Raw genomic sequence first — 20,673 nt, 5'->3', positions numbered from 1 at the left:
CTTCATATCCATTTAACTTGAGAATAAGACTATTTCTAAGCTCATTTCAAACTTCGGAGAAAAATAACAGAATCGGGAATTATCACTCGTCTTTTTTATGTTAATGCAGTTATTGAAGAAAATTGTTGGCTAAGAGTCAATGCACCTCTACAGACTCTACCACTGATCGTTCTTAACCTTTCAGACGTTTCTAGTTTAGATAAAATGTGTTTTACAAAGATCCTGCGATTCCATGCGTTCTCCTTTAATTGTTCCTTTGACGTTTTTCCTACGTAAATTGATATTAACACAATAAACACTGTCAGTTTGTGCTGTTGATAATCACGCACCAAGAAAAATTAAAAAGGAAAAAAAGAAAAGAAATTAAAAAAATATATTGAATAACATTGAATCATTTTCGAGATCTGTTTTTCATGAATTAAATCTTGAAATTTATCCATGAAGTTGAAAGATGTAGCCAAAAAAAAAAAAGACAATCAGAAAAGACAATCGCAACATCTAAAGAAAATTAACGAACATATTGTTAACATATTTCCATTGGATGTTCCATGGAATGCCCTTGCATGTCAGTTTTGTCGTGGGAGTACAAGAGTGCGGTAATTAACAAACCAGGCATGCAGCCGATGTCTTGTTCTGACTGAAAACAAGTGTGCGCGATTCTTAGAAGCATGCCATCTGTTTTAGATATATACTATTAATCAAAACTCTAAGCAAATACAACAACGATGGCGCTTAGGAGCTTATTTTCACATTCCGCCAAATATACACGAGTAATATGTTGAGTATGAATGAATTGCCTGCGCCCTTATACATGAACAACATGTAAATATTTTCTTTCAAGGTCAGGAATTAGTTCTAAAAATATAAATTGTATGCAATTTTTAAAATTAATTTTATTCGAAATAATTTACTGCAATGGGTAAATACACGTATTTTCGCAAAATTATTCATGTACTTGAAGGTCCATCAATGCAAGAATAAGAAATATTTGTGCAGTGTATTTCGAGAATCATAATTTCAGAACAGTTATAGTTTTAGCGTTGATTTGAGGTGGGGATAATCATTTCTCTAAAAAACGGACGGCATTTAACATGCATGAGACGAACTGAATTGCAATTATCAAGTATTCAACATACATATTGTAGTGTTTGAACGTCTTTTCGTTTTTTTTCGTAACGTCTTTCTTTTCCTGACGGTTCTAATTACATGGTATTACTGCCCTTATATTTGAAATAAAAATAAATTAAATCTAGAGTGTTCTTCTGAATTTGTAATCGATTCAAGTATTCCTAACATTTTATTTGACGAAGTTGCATTATGATTTTTTATTGCAATTTATATGCATGTAAGTAAGGAACATTGATTTCTGTTTACAAATACTTTGTTGTCTTTGGACATGTTCATGTGGATACCAGAAAATTATCAGTGTATTATATTAAATATGAAGTAGATATACTCAATATTTATATCATTTGCACGACATATTTTCCGCAAATTATTTTTTTCATTAGTGTATAGATGGTCCTTAAATGGTTGGATCATTTTCCTTTCCAATAAACAGACTATATAAAACTTGGCATTAAGAAGCATTCGTTTTACTTGAAACAATAAAACAAACATTTAAACTGGTGATGAAGATTCCAGCACATACACTTCTGTGCAATATGAACCTCGTCCACAAATCCCTCCCTGCTGGTTCTGATTTCGTCTATACGATACAGACCACGCGCGTAATGCCTGCACGCGCCAATATGACCTTTCATCAAGTGAACGCAAATTAATTACAGACGATTTGCAGAAAAACTGCTGATACACGAAGAGTGTGTTCCATAACCAACATTTGCATACATAATTCAGATATGCAACTTTCTCTGAATCGCAAGATGATATCAATTATCAAAAGATATTATTTACTGCAATAAAAGTCGTTGGTTTTATTTCTCAGAATTTCAACTTATTTTAAAAGCTTTAATATTTAACTTTTAAAAGATTTAAAAATATATAAAAAATGACAAGACTTTATTTGTTTTTATGATATTGTCTTTCACTAATTAACAATTTTCAATTGCCAATAAGTACATGACTAATTTAATTAGTCATGTACTCAATGGCAATTGAAAATTGTTAATTAGTGAAAGACAATATGCTCTTGGATAATTTCCGTGATATTAATTAAACGTGGAATTCTGCGGGTTTTTTTTTCAGAAATAAAACATTTTTCATTTGATTAAATTTCCGTGAGTCCCTTATATGCTTGTCAATTCCAAATAATGAAAGCCCCCTCCTCCAGCTTTGAAATACAGGTACATTGTATATAGAAATTTGAGTGTATACGAGTTTAAAAATTCACGTATGTCCATGCCTGCAATTAGCTGCATATTCGCGTATTACAGGTTTAATTTATCATAAATTTCAAAATACATGTAATTTCAATATTTTTTTTTTCGAATGACTAAAGCCAGAAACGAGGAGTTAACAATTTCTTTACCTCGTTGAAATCTTTTATCGAAATACAAGTACGAAGAAATCAAAATCTTTTTTAAAATGTGCAAAATCATTTTTTTTAAATAGACAACAGTATAACAGATTGAAAACATGGAATTTTCATATATATGCATAATAAAATATTCCGTTACATTTCAAATTGTATTGTCCTGTCTATTTACTAATAAGACACAAACACGACGACAAGGAAAAGTAATCCCATTGAGTTTATAATTAACAATAATTATGTAAGCAGACGATATCCAGACAGATAAGCAAACACGTCCCCCATACATCCCCCACGCAGTGCGCTTATTATGCAAAGTTATTAATAGATTCATGGTTCCATACCGTTATTCGACTCTTGGCACAGAACAGCTGAGCAATCGTATTCCTTTTGTAGTATCCTCATCTTTCTCGTATATGAATCTTTCTCGTCTTCCGATTGGACCTCGACTGATGCTGTAACAACTACCCTCCAATCAAACAAGTCGTTGTTTATTTCTGTTCGGAAATTTTTGAGGATATATAAACTGAAGGGTGTAACCGAAGCAGTTAGAGCAGCTTCAGATCGTAAGTAAATCGGATGTTGGATTTTTTTCTCTCTTGTGTGCCTTTACTCATTCCGTGGTAAATAAATCCTAACCTAATATCTCTTGACTTTTATACATTAACCACTACCCTTCCTATCCTTACATTCAAACCACCCAAATCTCCGAAATCATTTTATCCTTCACTAGATTTTAATGCACTTTCCCAGTTTTAAGCATTTCACTTTCCACCTTTACTCCTTCTAAACCCCTCCTTAGTTTTACACTTTCGCTAAAGATTATCTTTCTGATTTCGGATTACATAATTCTGTGAATTTTTAGTATTTTGAAACATCTCTCTCCGGAATATATCCAAGGTAAGGTTGAATTCTGATGAGCGCATACCTGTTCCATATTTGGATATGCTCTTAATGCATAACTTATCAGTGATGGATTCATACTAGTCTAACTAAAAGGTCGTGAAATTATGCCTAGCTCTAATATTTGGCATAGAAAAATGAACAAGAATATTTTTGACAGGAATGATAGCGAAAGGATGCATGCAAGTGCAAGCAGATGCGCGCATTCCTGTGCCATATTTGGATATACTTTCAGAACTTAGTTAATATGTTATGGATTCAAACTTGCCGCTTAGCTAAAAAGTTCTAATAATATTTCGTACTGATTTTGATAAAATATTTTTGAAAAGAATTTTAGATATGCTTGTATTGCAAATAGATTCGGACTCAATGGGATGGTGTAATAGATAACCTTTAGGCTTGAACTAATGGAAACTTGGATGTTTTCTAAGCATACCATATGCTTGATAGCTCCCAGACCAAATCAGTATCGGTGCAAGAGGAGTAACTCTGAAAAATGTAAAGTAAAAACAGGTGAAAATTAAATAATAAGAAAATAAATAATGATGTCTTTAAAAAATATCTTTTAAATATGGTGTTAAGTTGTCCAAATCTCAACACGTTATGTTCCTATTCTTTCAAATATGATACATAATCATCAGAATAAAACCCGTGAACAACTTCCAATTTTACCCATGTTATAATTTATATGTTTTTGAGATTTGAGAATGAACCTACTTAGTGTCGATAAAAAAATCTTTGGCAGAGGTTTCTTGGACCGGGAAAAAGAAATTTTACTTCTTGTGTGGCTTCTTATATATTTACATTTTCCAAACACCCTAATGCATGCATTTTCTTTTCTTTTTTAACATACATTTTTTAAACATTTTTCTTACTTTAAAAACTATAATCTCCATTCTTCTACAAATTACAAAAAAATATGATTACGTTGTTGATACCAGGGCAAGTTTTTCAAGCAAAATTAAGAAGAAAAAAAAATTAAAAAACTGAAAGAAATTCAATCATAATTCTATTCAATGCTAGTATTCAAATTCTTGGTTCCGCTTTTTTAGGCTGTTCTGTAACAATTCGGGCTTGTTCTTGAGGCGTCCGGTTAACCAGACAGACTCCATCTTTTCGCCAGATTTCGGCTAAACTTGGTATCTATATACAAGCGGAGCTTGTCCACCGAATAAGCAAACATGGCGTCATTCGATCCCAACGATCCGGATATGAAGTACCTCGCTGTCGACAGGAAAGCTCTTATGAAGGAGCAGACTGTCCCATTTGACGGCAAAAAGATGTGCTGGATTCCTGACGAGAAGGAGGGCTTCTTGGCCGCCGAGATCCAGTCCACAAAAGGAGAGGAAATCACTGTCAAGACCATTGAAAGCCAAGAGGTAAAAACAAACAAACAAAATAACAAAACAATTCTTTGGTTTAAAAATTAAAAAAAAAAGTAATATGATTCATTATGAATTATCTTAAACATTCGCAGAATGTCAAGCAATTTTTCTAGTTTTTAATTTTCTTATTTTCAAATACTGTGTTAAAGCTAATATTAAAAATGGGATGTCTTTATATATTTTTTAGACCAGGACAGTGAAGAAGGATGATATCCAGCAAATGAATCCGCCCAAGTACGAGAAAATTGAAGACATGGCCAACATGACCTACCTGAACGAAGCCTCTGTATTGCACAACTTGAGATCCCGATACAAGTCTATGTTGATCTACGTAAGTATTTAAAAAAAAAAGAAGCAAAAATTGCTCATAATATTATTTCTCACAATTTTCCTAATTCATATTTTCTTTAATCTCAAGCTCTTATTACATTTTAAATTTTTGAAAACGTAATACATCTGTTTTGTTTTTTCTTGTTTATAGACCTATTCCGGACTTTTCTGCGTTGCCGTCAATCCCTACAAGCGACTCCCCATCTACGGCCAGGCACTGGTCGACAAATACAGGGGCAAGAGAAAGACTGAAATGCCTCCCCATTTGTATTCCGTTGCTGACAACGCTTACCAATTCATGGTCCAAGATCGTGAAAATCAGTCCATGTTGATTACGTAAGTCTGTCCATTTTTAACAGTTTTCATTTTTTTTTTTTTTTTTTTTTTTGGAAAATTTGCCTCGGGGTGAAGTTTCCATTCATCAGATAATAAAATTTCTATTTTTTACTTCACAGTGGTGAGTCTGGAGCCGGTAAAACTGAAAACACCAAAAAGGTCATTCAGTATTTCGCCCTCGTGGCAGCTGGTCAGTCCAAAAAAGAGGACGTAGAGGAAAAACCAAAGGACGACAAGAAGGTAGCGAAAATGTTTCCTCTATAAAGACATTCCTTCAATAATGTCATAATAGTAATAATAAAAATCAAGTGTTATTTTTTATCAGAATGATAATCGAACGATATTCTTTGTCACTGTGCTTTGCAAAAGTTTATAATTTATTCTTTTTTTTCTTTTTCCCCTCTCTCCTTTCTCCGTGAATTTTCCGAACATCCTTCCTTTATATCCAATCAAACTATTCTGATCGTTTTCTACTAAATTCACCCAATTCCATCTCAATCCTTTTCCGGTCCCTCCCTTTTTTCTTGACCTTGCTACAAAACAGGGAACCCTAGAGGATCAGATCGTGCAGGCTAACCCAGTACTTGAGGCTTACGGAAACGCCAAGACTGTCCGTAACAACAACTCTTCACGTTTTGTAAGTTTATTATTAAAGCCTTTGATAATCCACTTTTGTGCTGAATTTATCTTTCATTAAACCTAAACCATAAAACAACTCAACCCATATTTTTATTTTGATTTTTTGATCTTTAATATCATTTTTCCTGATTTTTTGACAATGAACAAATTTATCATCCTCAGTGCATGGTTGATGATAACCTATTTGACCCTCTTGATGTTCCAGAAAAGACTTAGGAGTCACAAAACCTTTAATATTTTTACACCATTTTCTTTATTATTTCATTATATATAATGTCATGGTTTTTGATGTGAAAATAACCTTGCATGTATTACCTTGATGGGGAATTCGTTTAACCACGAACGAATATTACAGCACCGAAACACTTTGATCCACCGGTGTGTTTTTAACAAATTCCTATTCTCCCTCATCACTAGGATAATCTGGATCCTCAGATATCCGCTCACCTTCCTAAGCCGCTCCCCATCCTCACTCCCTCCTGATATTGTTTCCTCTCATTTTGAGGATGCAGGTCAACTGTAAGTAAAAACATTATAAGTTTCATTTCAGTGATAAAAAAAAAAATTTAAAATAAAATTTCCATTTAAAAGCATTTTTCTCATAATCAATCAGTTATAAATTATAAATTTCATTTCAGCGATTAAATAATTTTTTTTAAATAACATTTTCATTAAAAAAAACTATTTTACGATTGTTCTTTCATTTTCACGATTTTTTACTGAGTCATTTTCGTTTATAAACAGGGAAAATTCGTCCGTATCCACTTCGGTCCCACAGGAAAAATTGCAGGAGCCGACATTGAAACCTGTAAGTTTATAGGCTCTTTAATGTTATTAGTTTTCCATTCATTTTGAAAACATTATTGAAAATTTTATTATTGAAAATATATGTTTAAATTCACAGACCTGCTCGAGAAATCTCGTGTGACCTACCAGCAAACTGTTGAGAGAAACTACCATATTTTCTACCAGCTTCTGTCTAATGCCATTCCAGAACTCAACGGTATGTGTCTTCATCAATAGTAATGTTGATAGAGCTATCTCAATTACATTTTACACTTTTTTCTTTGGTAAATGACAATGATTAATACTTTATATCTCACCGAAGTATTTCATTTCATATAACATAGAAAATTACACTCGTCATCGTCGGGAGAGGACTTAAATAGGCAGCTATGCAACCTACTGTCCAATCCGTCTGAGTTTTATATTGTGTAAATCATCGTCTCATTTACGTCATATAAATCACGTAATGGCATTCTGCTTACAGAACTTTTATTGGTTTCACCCGATCCGGCCCTGTACAGCTTTATCAATCAGGGTGCACTCACTGTCGATGGCATTAATGATGTAGAGGAAATGAAAATGATGGACGTACGTTGTAATAAGTCCCTCTCCCCCTCTAATATACTCTATTCTTCTTCTGATATGGAAACCTGGTTCCAAAATATCTCTTGACTCTAAAGAGATATAAAATCCCGTCAAAATCCTTTACCATGTCGAACTAATAAATTTTCTTTCAGTCACTCTATCCTTCTCCCTGAATTGAAATGTCCTTCTTTTCAAAAAGAATTCCAAAACCTTTAATCCGAACTCGATCTCTTTTCATTCTTAAAAGTACCATAACACAGCATATCGAACTAATAGATTCTTTTTCAGAAAATGCAGCCTGGTATCATGAATCTCGAAATGCTTACCAACACCCCAAACTTAATACTACTCCAAAAAATCTATTCATTTTCTTTAATTCATATATTCTTTCACAGATTCTCTTCCCAAAGGTCTTCATATTTCCAACTTTTTTTTATATTTCTTTGTAACTCCGCAATCCAAAAACACCCTCTACTAGACAGGTTGTCACGAGTTTTTAAAAGACTTGTCACTTAATCTTCCAAACGTTCTCCTGATTCCGCTACCATAAAACAATTCTATTTCAGTTTTCTAAACAGTCAATTCGATACTGCATTCCCACGTCTTAATCCATATAATCTGCCTAAAATGTCATTTCATACTGATCTCTCATGGGACACCGTTCCAATTCAAACTGTATGTCCACACATCCTTTCATCCTTATCCCACCTTAACTCTTTTTAGAACCTCTGCTGGTCTCACCCGATCCCGCCCTCTATTCATTTATCAACCAAGGTGCTTTGACAGTTGATGGTATTGATGATGTTGAAGAAATGAAAATGGTCGATGTATGTATATGCGGAACAACAAAAAAAGATAATTCTATTTTGATTGGATGTAATTTTACTTTTGTCACCGCGTATAAGCGTGTATTGACTTCATTTTATTAACGCACGATACTGTATCATATAGGAAGCTTTTGACATTCTTGGTTTCACCACTGAAGAGAAGCACAGCATGTACAAATGCACAGCCTCCATCATGCATATGGGTGAAATGACCTTCAAGCAGAAGGGTGAACAGGCTGAGGTTGATGGAACTGCCGGTATGTATTTATTTAAAAACTGTTTCATAAAAGTATTATAAAGTTTACTGTATTCGTCCGGGATGAATTCTCTCATATTCATTCTCGTTTTTTTAGAACCTGAAAAGGTCGCTTTCCTGTTGGGTATCAACGCCGGAGACTTTTTGAAATGCTTGCTGAAACCCAAGGTCAAGGTCGGAACCGAGTTTGTCTTCAAGGGTCAGAACAAAGAGCAAGTAACCAACTCCGTTGGTGCCTTGGCCAAATCTCTGTACGACCGTATGTTCCAGTGGCTGGTCAAAAGAGTCAACAAAACTTTGGACACCAAAGCCAAGAGAAACTACTACATCGGTGTATTGGATATTGCTGGTTTCGAAATTTTTGAGGTAAATTATAAGAAAACCAATGCATATTCTGAGAACAGCTACATTGTCATTTGTACAACAAATGTTAATTATCTTTTTTTTTTCAAATGATCTAATTTTCATTGTACAGTTCAACAGCTTTGAGCAGCTGTGTATCAATTATACCAATGAAAGACTTCAACAGTTTTTCAACCACCACATGTTTGTCCTGGAGCAGGAAGAGTACAAGAAGGAAGGTATCCAATGGGAGTTCATTGACTTTGGTATGGACTTGGCAGCCTGTATCGAGCTCATTGAGAAGGTAGGGTATCAAAGTTTAGTCTGTAAACTAAAATATTACATACATGTACGTTTAGTTTGAGAATTCGGGAGAATAAATAAACACTTTTTTTCAGCCTATGGGTATCCTGTCCATCCTTGAAGAGGAATGCATGTTCCCCAAGGCCGACGACAAGTCATTCAAAGACAAGCTGTACCAAAATCACATGGGCAAATCCCCCAACTTTGGAAAACCAGGAAAGGCTCCAAGACCCGGCGTTCCCGCTCCTGACTTCTCATTGGGTCACTATGCTGGTTCTGTTGGTTATAACATCAGTGGTTGGCTAGAGAAGAACAAGGATCCAATCAACGAGAACGTCGTTGCCCTGCTATCTGAATCAAAAGAACACCTTGTAAAGGAACTCTTCCAAGCTCCTGAACCTGAAGCCGGCGGTGGAAAGAAGAAGAAGAAGTCCTCTGCTTTCCAGACTATCTCTGCTGTCCACAGGGTAATGCATGCATTTTATCCTAATTCACTTTCTATTCTAAGTTTTTGGTAGAATATGTTTGGAGTGAAATGCCAATTAATTGACATATGAATTAATTTGTTGTAGGAGTCTCTGAATAAACTGATGAAGAACTTGTACAGCACTCATCCCCACTTCGTGCGTTGCATCATTCCCAACGAATTGAAACAGTCTGGAATGATTGATGCCGCTCTTGTACTCAATCAGCTTCAATGTAACGGTGTACTTGAGGGTATCAGAATCTGTCGCAAAGGATTTCCCAGCAGAGTCATCTACTCTGAATTCAAACAGAGGTACTGTGATTGATTTGACTTCAATGAATAATCGTCGCTCTATGCAGTCTTATAACTCAAACTTTCAAAATCAAAATTCTGCTTTACAGATACTCCATCTTGGCCCCTAATGCCATTCCACAAGGCTTTGTTGATGGAAAGGTTGTGTCCGAGAAAGTTCTGCTCGCTCTGCAGCTTGATCCTGCAGAGTACCGTCTTGGTAATACTAAGGTATTCTTCAAGGCTGGTGTACTTGGTATGCTTGAGGAAATGCGTGATGAACGTCTTTCTGCCATTCTGTCTGGATTCCAGGCTCATATCAGAGGTTATCTGATGCGCAAACAATACAAGAAATTGCAGGACCAAAGGTAATTTTTACACCTATATGTACTTGTATCTAAAATCGTTTGGTTCGACACATGTTTTTAATAATTTCTTTTTTCTGTATGATGGTAATTAATACTAGAGAATAAAATACCTTTAATGTTTCAGAACTGCTCTTGCCATGATCCAGAGAAACATCCGTAAATGGCTTGTCTTGAGAAACTGGCAATGGTGGAAACTGTACGCCAAGGTAAAGCCCATGTTGAATGTTGCTCGTGCAGAGGAGGAGATGAAGAAAAAATTGGAAGAAATGCACAAGATGGAGGAGGAATTGAAGAAGACCACTGAAATCAAAAAGAAACTCGAGGAACAGAATGTTGTATTGTTGGAAGAAAAGAATAGAATCTTCATTGACCTTCAAGCCGAACAGGACAGAGTAGCTGAATTCGAGGAGAGACTTGAACAATTTATTACAGAAAAAGCTGAATTTGAAGCTCAGATCAAGGAATACGAGGAACGCCTTCTTGATGAGGAGGACGCTGCAGCTGAGCTTGAGTCCATTAAGAAAAAGATGGAAGCTGAAAATGATGAGTTGAAAAAAGACATTGAAGATCTTGAAAACACTCTTGCTAAGGCTGAACAAGAGAAACAAACCAAAGATAACCAGATCAAGACTCTTAACGATGAAATTCAACAGCAAGATGAACAGTTCGCCAAGCTCAACAAAGAAAAGAAGGCTTTGGATGAAGCTCACAAGAAGACTCTCGCAGATTTACAAGCCGAGGAGGACAAATGCAATCATCTCAACAAACTTAAACAGAAACTTGAACAGACTCTGGATGAGGTATGGTAGCCTTCAGTTTATGTAATACATGTATCATGTATTTTTCCTATCTCTTTTATTTATAATTGATTAAAAGTATATTGTATTCATTTTTTTCTAAAAGGTAATCACTTCTTACTTTTCGTTTTAGATGGAAGACAACCTTGAGCGTGAGAAGAAGATCCGTGGTGATGTTGAGAAGGCCAAACGCAAGCTTGAACAGGACCTGAAATCCACACAAGGTGCTGTTGAAGACCTTGAACGCGTCAAGAGAGAATTGGAAGACGCCGGCAAGAAGTAAGTTCTTGTAATGATAATACTAAAGAGTGGATTAATTCATTCATTTTGAACTTAATTCAATTAACGTGGGGAAAACGCGTCTTTTGAATAACTGTATCATGCATTCAATTACTCTTCATTAGGAAGGACATGGAGATCAACAACCTCAACTCTCGTATTGAGGATGAGCAGGGCATCAACGCCGGTCTCCAGCGCAAGATCAAGGAGTTGAACGCAAGAATCGAAGAACTTGAGGAGGAGCTTGAGGCTGAACGTGCAGCTAGAGCCAAGTCTGAGAAACAGCGCATGGAGCTCAGCCGCGAGTTGGACGAATTGAGCGAGCGTCTGGACGAGGCTGGCGGTGCCACTGCAGCTCAGGTAAACAATACTTTCAGTAAAACACTTAAAGCATAAACTGATCTTTTCACACAGCTTTCAAATAACTAAACATCTGTAATTCAAACGTGTTGTTGACTCTTCTCTCTTTAGATTGATCTGAACAAAAAGAGGGAACAAGAGTTGTTGAAACTGCGTCGTGACTTGGAGGAACAAACTTTGGCAGGAGAAGCTCAGGTTTCAGCCCTCCGCAAGAAACAACAAGACGTTGCCAATGAGATGGCTGACCAAATCGACCAGCTCAACAAGGCCAAGGCTAAGTAAGTAATGGCAATATTAGCAGACAATAAAATTTATTAAATTTTTTATATGAAAAATATCGGAGAAATAGTTTACATATGCAAGAAAAAAAAAATGACTATTCGATTACTGAATGAAAAATTATTACAGACTGGAAAAGGATAAGAAAGATGTGAAACGTGAACTTGATGACATGCAAAGTCAGCTTCAACATGTCATTAAGCAGAAGGTAAAACAAAGAATGACAATTAATCGGTGTCATTCTTCAATCCTACCTCTTTTCTACAGCAAGAACCTTGGAATCCAGGCATGGGTGCACTACGATATTATATATATGTATATACCACACTGCACCATAATCTAAGTCCCCACACAACCTAACTAAACTGGGCCATAATAAAACCATATATATACACATCCCCACTTATTTTCCTTGCCTTCTTTCTCTTTCTGTATAGAGCCCTTAAGGATGCAGCACAAATGAAGGTTGAGCTTGATGACCTTCATGCACAGATTGCAATTCTCAACAAAAATAAGGTATACTGTCCAAATAAATGAGTATTTCTTCTTTCTTTTTATTTTGTCACTGTATTATTTTATACATTTTTTCCTGGATGTACCCTCCTAGTCACCAAATCTACGAGTTTGTATTTCTAACTTCTTCTGACGGCACAGTTAAATTGAAAAAAATTATATCATTCAAAATTAGTTACTTAACTTTTCGTTAAACTTTTAAAGTTATAAAAAAATCACTTGAATTCACAGTTTTCAACTCAACCAACCCCCAACCCCAAAACAAATAGATTTGCCAATGTAATGCCTATTTTTAGCAATCTGCCGAGAAGGTCTCCAAACAGCTTGAAGCCCAACTCTCTGAAGCCAATGCCAGAATTGACGAGGCCAACAGAAATGCTGCCGACCTTAACTCTGCAAAGTCCAGACTGCAGAGCGAGAATGCCGATCTTACCCGCCAATTGGAGGAAGCCGAGAGCCGTGTCAGCCAACTGACCAAGGAGAAGTCTTCTCTCGCTTCTCAGCTGGAAGAGGCTAAACGCTCCATTGAGGAAGAGTCTAGAGTACGTTGATTGTATTGTGTGTCAATTCAAACACTAAAAATTTGAATGTGTATAAAACCGAGATTGTGGTTATATAATAAATGAGAATACAATGTGATTTTTCCTTGTTTTACACAGCTCCGACAGAAAATGCAATCCGAGGTCCGTAACCTCAATGCCGACCTCGACTCCCTCCGCGAACAGTTCGAGGAGGAACAGGAGTCCAAGGCCGATGTCCAGCGTCAGCTCAGCAAGGCCCACAATGAGGTGCAGATGTGGCGATCCAAGTGCGAGAGTGGTGGTGGTGCCAGTGCCGAGGCAGTTGAAGAGATGAGGTACAGTAACATGCGAAATCTATCAAATACATTCCTTTGGTTAAAAAAAAATGTACCTTTATTGAAAATGTTCGGCAAAAATATCATTAAAAAGATTTTTTATTAATTTACCAATTACTTTTGCAGACGCCGTATGCAAGCTAAACTTAACGAGGCCGACCAGAATCTAGAGGCAGCTAATGCTAAGATCAGCCAGCTCGAGAAAGTGAAACAACGTATGGCTCAGGAAATGGAAGACCTTGTCATCGAAGTAGAAAGAGTAAGATTTTTTTAATCCATGTCATTTAAGCCATACATGTAACTTAAAAGGCGTTTTCTCTAATAGACAGTAAATTATGTGCTTATAAATATTATATTTTCCGTGGTTTTTCCTAGGCCAACGCAAATGCAAACAACTTAGAGAAGAAACAGAGAGCCTTCGACAAGACCGTCCAAGAGTGGCAGAGCAAAGTTAGAACCCTGGAGATAGAGGTTGAGAACGCCCATAAAGAAACTCGCAGCTTCTCTGCTGAATGCTTTAGACTCAAGGCACAGTTCGAGGAATCCCATGATACCATTGAATCTCTCAGACGCGAGAACAAAAATCTTGCTGATGAGATCCACGAACTCACCGACCAACTCAGTGAGGGAGGAAGAAGTGTCCACGAGGTGGAGAAGGCAAAACGCCGTCTTGAGATGGAGAAGGAGGAACTCCAGGCTGCTTTGGAAGAGGCTGAGAGCTCTCTTGAACAGGAGGAAGCTAAAGTCATGCGTGCACAGCTTGAGATCGCAACTGTCAGAACTGAAATTGACAGGCGTCTTCAAGAAAAAGAGGAAGAGTTCGATAACACCAGGTATATGCAGAAATTTTCTTAAACCATAAAAAAGAAGTATCCGTAATTTTACTCTAGCGATTATCTCAGAATCATCGAATGCCAATACTAATATTTTTTTGGCTTACAGACGAAACCATCAGCGTGCCCTTGATTCCATGCAGGCCAGTCTTGAAGCCGAGGCTAAGGGTAAGGCCGAGGCCATGAGAATCAGGAAGAAGCTTGAGCAGGATATCAACGAGCTTGAGGTTGCCCTGGATGCTGCCAACCGTGCCAAGGCTGATCTTGAGAAGAACGTCAAACGCTATCAGCAACAGATCAGAGTAATTATCTTTTTTCCAAGAAAAAACCATTCTCTAAAAACTGTCAGTTGTCTATAATAGGATGTTATTTTTTCATAGCTAGCTTATCTGTTACTAGTGGATATAGCAGAAATATCTACCTTTATTTATCCAGGAAATGCAAGTCACCATTGAAGATGAGCAGCGTGCCCAGAGCGAAGCACGTGAAGCCTACTCCATGTCTGAGCGCCGCTGCATGATTCTGCAAGGTGAGGTAGAGGAGATGCGCACCTCCATTGAATCTGCTGAGAGAGCCAGAAAATCTGCTGAAAACGAGCTCCACGAGGCTAATGACCGTGTCAACGAGCTCGCTGCTCAGGTCACATCCCTGCAAGCACAAAAGAGGAAATTGGAGGGAGACATCCAGGCTATGCAGGTACAAACAACATTTTGGTTTTATGTATTTTAATTCATTCATTCAAATAACCGTTTGAATATTACATTATTTATCGGGTGTTCATTGTATCTTCAGACCGATCTTGAGGAGATGAACAATGAAATTAGAGCTGCCGACGACAAGGCCAAGAAAGCCATTGCCGAAGCCAATCATCTTGCCGAGGAACTCCGCGCAGAACAAGAACACAGCGCCCAGATTGAGAAATTCCGCAAGGGACTTGAAAGCCAAATCAAGGAGCTCCAGGTCCGCTTAGATGAAGCTGAGGCATCCGCCCTCAAGGGAGGCAAGAAGATGATTGCCAAGCTTGAGAACAGAGTAAGTTAACGTTGACTAAATACTATTTGGTTTGTCTGGATTACAGTCATCTTATTACTAGTACTTCGAAAGTATATATGCAACTTTGAGTAACTAATTTTGTTCATTATTGTAGGTGAGAGAACTCGAGAGCGAATTGGACAGCGAACAACGCCGTCATGCCGAGACCCAGAAGAACGCCCGCAAGGCCGACCGCCGCCTCAAAGAACTCGCCTTCCAGGCTGACGAGGACAAGAAGAACCAGGAACGTCTGCAGGAACTCATTGAGAAACTGCAGGGCAAGGTCCTCACCTACAAGCGCCAAGTAGAGGAAGCCGTAAGTACTTAGTACCGAACATTATACCTAAACATAAATAATGACAGGCAATCTCTATTTGTTTCAAAACGGAAATGCATCATCTTTGGAATATTGAGAATAGCAATTTGAAGAAAGAAAAAAAAAACGGAGAATGCAATGCTGTTTAAGCTGTAATAAAGTGGGATGTCCTATTTAAAGTTTTATTCTTACTAGACTTAAAAATTATATATCTTTATTCTACAGGAGGAAATCGCCGCCATCAATCTGGCTAAATACCGCAAGGTACAGCACGAGCTGGAAGACGCCGAAGAACGCGCTGACACTGCGGAGACATCCATGTCTAAATTGCGCGCCAAAAGCCGCAGTTCTACATCTGTCCAGAGGACTACCACCGTCTCCTCTAAATCTATGGTGAGTGCATCAAATAAATTTTCTCTGTGATAATTTATTCAACATATTCCATTGGCAAAAAATATATATACGGCAAAAAAAAGTACGTAGATAAAAAAAAACATTTTCTGACTGAATCCACATCTATAATGCGGTAGATAATAATATTCTCTTCTTTATATTGCAGTCCAGAATCGAATAGACGACTCTTGAAGTAGTCCCTGACCACCCCCGTTCGATGAGGAATAATCGGGAGGGATTACATCTCCTCCTTTAATCACAGGCATATTCCGCAAGGAACCGTGAAATTCGCGTCTCCAGCGAATGGATTTGTTGTTTGTGATTTTTGACAATTCAACTATTTATTGTGTGTTAATTATTTATTACTAGATTGTTCCCTCATTGGACAACCATCATCAAAACGGAATAACAGCCAATGATGTTGTTTGTTCTGTTTTGTGATACTTACAGTAAATAAATTATTGTTATGTATCTGCAAAAAAAGTCGTTTTTGTTTGTTTTCATAAAAAATACATTGTAAAAAAGAGTTCATCAAAGAAATTTCTCAAGCGAAATTATATCGAGGTATATTCGAGAGATCCTATCTGAATAAAGGGGAATAAGAATCATACGAAGGTTTTTAATATCCAGCATACTTTTTTGAGTGTTCGCAATATATAATTGTAAACAGAGTCGAACCAAATTTTCACCGACATTCACATTTATTTCTCTTCACCACCGTTATTCTTACCTTTAAACAACTAATTTAATTGACCACTGATGATTATTGGTAACTGTGCAACTTATTCTCTAGAAATCAAATTGATGGCATAGTTGTGCTGGGAATCGCAAGATACTTTTTGATAAAATTTAAAGTTGTGGGAATTTTGCGCTATTATCATGTCTCCATTCAGTCCATTGAAAGCTATACTTAAAAAGGGAGAGGCTCTGATCACAAGCATACACTAGTTCACTACATGTTATTGTATGTGTAAAGGTTGCTTGGTCTTAGGGATTTGCACTCGTGTTTTAAAATTTTGCCGTCTCGGTTTCTCTTGAATTATCGATGAATCTTGTGAAGTCGGTGGCATTCACTGGCGGATTTAGAGGGGGCGTGGATCCGGAGGGTGCCCCCCCCCCCCTAAAATTTCCAAATATTGGGTTACATATGTATACATATAAAGGAAAAACTGCCATGATAAAAAATGAGCCTATTACAATACCTTGAAAATTGAATTGGTAAATGGATAAAATACATGTACAACATTTGGCACTCTTGCAAAAGCAGCATTACATGGATTTTACTTTTCAAGCAATCAATTTCATTGGAGAAATGATTTCCTTAATCATCTATTTTCCTAACATAGATCTGCCATCAGTTTTGATACCAAAAAATTCTTGACAATAACCTTCTAAAGATGTCGATTTAGTTGTATCAGAAATTCTTTGAACTCGGAAAGTGCATGAAGAAGAATGATTTTGTTTACATGGGAAAATGGCGATCGTGGATCGACAAGAATTAAATGCACTTTCTCTTCCGTTGCTGATTTGAAGAATTTTGGGGGAATATATATAAAGTTGAAACATTAGCAGTGAAATGTTTTAAGAATTTTTGGCATAAAATACTTGAGATAAGCCGCTTCAGGAATACAAGTCCAAAAGTGGCGCATAAATTGCATGTGTAGCTCTATGATCTGTCGTCCAATTTTCTCTCTCTCTTGAGTTGTGCAGCTAATTGTAAAAATGTATATCAGAAAGCAGCTTAGTTTGAATGTTATACATTTATAAGATATCATAATTAAGATGAAAGTAAGTATTAAAAATATGATTATGTGTGACTAAAATGATACTCATTACAATTTTACCTTTTTTTATCCGAAAGTTTCACAATTTTATTTCTGAAATATAAAGATACTGAATAATTTATGTGACTGTATTATTTTCCTTGTCTTCTTCATTTGCACAGGAAAGTCATTCTGACTCAAAAATTGTGCATTGGGGGGGGGGGGGGCTAATATTCCTTAAAATTATTTGAAAATCAATTAATTACTACAAAAATGAGAAGACATGCATTGTGTCAAGATCAGTCATGACGCACGATGAAAAGGGGGGGGGGTGATGAAAGAGGATGTGTGTGATCTGATGAAAGAAAAAAAGGGGGCCTTAAATATACAAGAAATATAAGTGGATTGGCTCAAATCACAGCTCAATGACGAGGAAACAAGTTTGACTAGAAGAAAGGGGTGTAACTACACAGGGTCTATGAATGCTAATTATAAGATTTAATTATACTTTTAAAATCACTAAAATTCAAGAGTTTCCCGGAAACAAAGTTAAATAGCAAAGTTCTGTCTCTCGCTATTCTCGGTGTTCAATCGATTAAGAGTATATTGAGAACAATCGATGTGAATATTAAGTTAAAAAAAAGATCAAGGTTTTGAGTGGAAATCCTTGTATTTTATTCATAAACTTCAACAAATAATGATAAAGGCCTGCACATGCTAAATGTCAAGGCCATGTCTTTTTCGATTCAAGACAAGAGATAATCAATAGAGAAAAGTGTTTCAAGGGTCATGCTCAAAAAGTCTGTAGCCCATTTTGATATATTGTGACAAGCGAAGCTTAATAGTTAAAAAAATTAAAATGATTAAAGAAATAAAATCCTATACAAAGAGTCAGACTGGTAGAGAGAGAGAAGGGAAGCCTGGAATCTATCAATAAAACATTCATCTGGTCAATATACTCAGGCCGTGGCAAATTATATCTTTGTTTTTCGTCCCTTGATTCTTTGAAAAAGGTATCCTCCGGTTCGGAAAAAAAAATCATAAAAAAGTTAAATTAGCAAAGTATTGACTAATCAGTGAGAAAGAAAGTTGTTATAAGTTATCATTCTTTATTTCCAAGTACTTTAATCAAGAAAACTAAAAAAAAAAAATCTCAGTAGAATTAAAATGATTCGACACACTTTAATTTTAAATTTTTGCATTCTTACTGGGAAGTTTTCAATTTGTTTCTTTTTTCATCGAAGATTTTTGTACCATAAATGAATTGTGACCTTAACCTTTCAGCGTTGACTTTTAATCAATAAGAGTCTTTTTAAGAAAGAATGAGTTGTCAGTTCTCATTTGTTACTTTGATCTTTGACCTTTTGACCTCAAAATTGATAGGGGTCTTTTTTTAATTCATAGGGTATTTTGTAAAAGTAAGTACAAGTACGTACTTCCAGAGATATCAACCACAAAGTAAAATGTTCCATTTCAAACCAATACAATTTCATCAAAATTCGTTTTTTATCAGAATGGCGGCTTTTGTTTTACTCTCATTTGGCGCCCACAACATGTTGCCACAGAGGGTTATTTAGTGTTATAAAACAACGGCGATGTATCAATCTTGATATACATCTTTAACTTATTAGAATCCTAAACTCTTGAAACATTTCGTAAATTAAATATACCATGACTAAGGAGTGTTAACATGGCATTTACAAATGTGTCTTCTAAAATTAACGTACGTAGTAAGCATGACAAAGCCTGCCTCATGAGCAGATGAGGGCCCACTTTGTGTATGCATATCAATAAATTTCACTGCATTTCATTCGTTTCGATCTAAAAAACCACTTCATGTATGATTCTACTTTTACTATATAAGACCATAGGATTTGTAAATATATCTTTGTATAATTATTTCATCTTGATAAATATAATTCGGATGTCGTTTCTTCATTCCTTTTATTTATGGGGTAAACCTCGTAACTATAACATTAGATATAACTTTAATCATTTTAGATATGGTTGGTTGAATTAAATATTGTCTATACAGGTACTCTCTTTTCAAATAGTGTTAAAATCTTTAAAGTTGGCTTATGGTACGGCTTCCTGAGACGTCCAGTGTATTTTTCTTTTGTTTAAATAGGTTCTTTGCTTTAAAATACCTTTAAAAATTGCTGGGTCGACAACATTTGAACACCTGCCTGGTGGAGGGCTCCTAATTTAGACTTTTTCTCGGCACGTATGGCCATTGATCATAAAGCATCAGTAAGGGATCTTTATCGTGCCAACATCTACATGTATACTGTGACACTGCATGGGCCTACGTTTTTGTTTTTTTTTTTTTTGTTTTTTTTTTTTTGTTTTTTTTTTTGTTTTTTGTTTTTGTTTTTGTAAAAATTCAATTTCAATAAATTTACGCTGGCCTGAGATATTTCACAAGTTCAAATGAATAATATTTGTGAATTAATTTACCATACATGTTGCTTTTAAATTTCATTTGTATGATATTAGGTTTAAAATAGGTTTCTTTTGTTCTTTCTTATTTATAGATAAATTATTCAATTTTCAGAATGTATTTTCAAAACTGCTGTCATAAAAAAAAAATAATTTACCTACCTACCTACTCAACTTGACATTTTAGGGTCGGGTTAGGGGAAACAAAGATATTTTTAATGATGGCCTTGTTTTACCTTTTTTTAATCGCACCCCCCCCCCTTTCCTTGCTTTTGTGAAAACGGGGGTATTAACAGTTGGATCTGTCTGTCATTCTGTCTCTCTGTAGCGCTTTTGTTTCCATATGATATCTCTAAACGTACTCATATAAGCCTTTGAAATGAACTCATATGCGTTACAAGTTTATTTCCCCCTCGTTCCTTCGTAGATTTTGAAACTGGTTTTCAAATCTGAGTACCAGTTTCGTAATACGTGTCATTAAGTCGATCATGATTATACCGCAGTT

At 36.1% G+C, this 20,673-nt stretch overlaps 1 protein-coding gene across 3 annotated transcripts; it reads left to right on the top strand.

Annotated features, from left to right (window-relative positions):
• Positions 1-4,446: 4,446 nt before the first annotated feature.
• LOC133192100 (myosin heavy chain, striated muscle-like) lies at positions 4,447-16,449 on the top strand. 3 transcript variants are annotated; one of them, XM_061327960.1, is made up of 29 exons: positions 4,447-4,773; positions 4,967-5,110; positions 5,261-5,445; positions 5,565-5,685; positions 5,990-6,082; positions 6,829-6,892; positions 6,989-7,087; positions 8,179-8,282; positions 8,407-8,539; positions 8,636-8,904; positions 9,014-9,184; positions 9,279-9,650; positions 9,756-9,961; positions 10,051-10,308; positions 10,433-11,108; positions 11,239-11,384; positions 11,510-11,744; positions 11,856-12,022; positions 12,461-12,539; positions 12,833-13,078; positions 13,196-13,392; positions 13,519-13,651; positions 13,768-14,225; positions 14,335-14,527; positions 14,661-14,921; positions 15,018-15,257; positions 15,373-15,573; positions 15,799-15,966; positions 16,133-16,449. In XM_061327960.1, exons 1-29 carry the CDS (start codon positions 4,576-4,578, stop codon positions 16,145-16,147), a joined length of 5,832 nt encoding a protein of 1,943 aa, XP_061183944.1. In that variant the 5' UTR covers positions 4,447-4,575; the 3' UTR covers positions 16,148-16,449. The 3 variants fall into 3 exon arrangements, with proteins under 3 accessions (XP_061183944.1, XP_061183945.1, XP_061183946.1); XM_061327961.1 differs by lacking the exon at positions 12,461-12,539 and adding an exon at positions 12,153-12,231; XM_061327962.1 differs by lacking the exons at positions 8,179-8,282; positions 12,461-12,539 and adding exons at positions 7,355-7,458; positions 12,153-12,231.
• Positions 16,450-20,673: the final 4,224 nt, after the last annotated feature.

This window comes from Saccostrea echinata, unplaced genomic scaffold, assembly GCF_033153115.1.
Source record: "Saccostrea echinata isolate AGI-Se365-2 ecotype Australia unplaced genomic scaffold, CSIRO_AGI_Sech_v1 ptg000025l, whole genome shotgun sequence".
Taxonomy (NCBI): Eukaryota; Metazoa; Mollusca; class Bivalvia; order Ostreida; family Ostreidae; genus Saccostrea; species Saccostrea echinata.
This window is presented reverse-complemented; position numbering and strand designations above follow the sequence as displayed.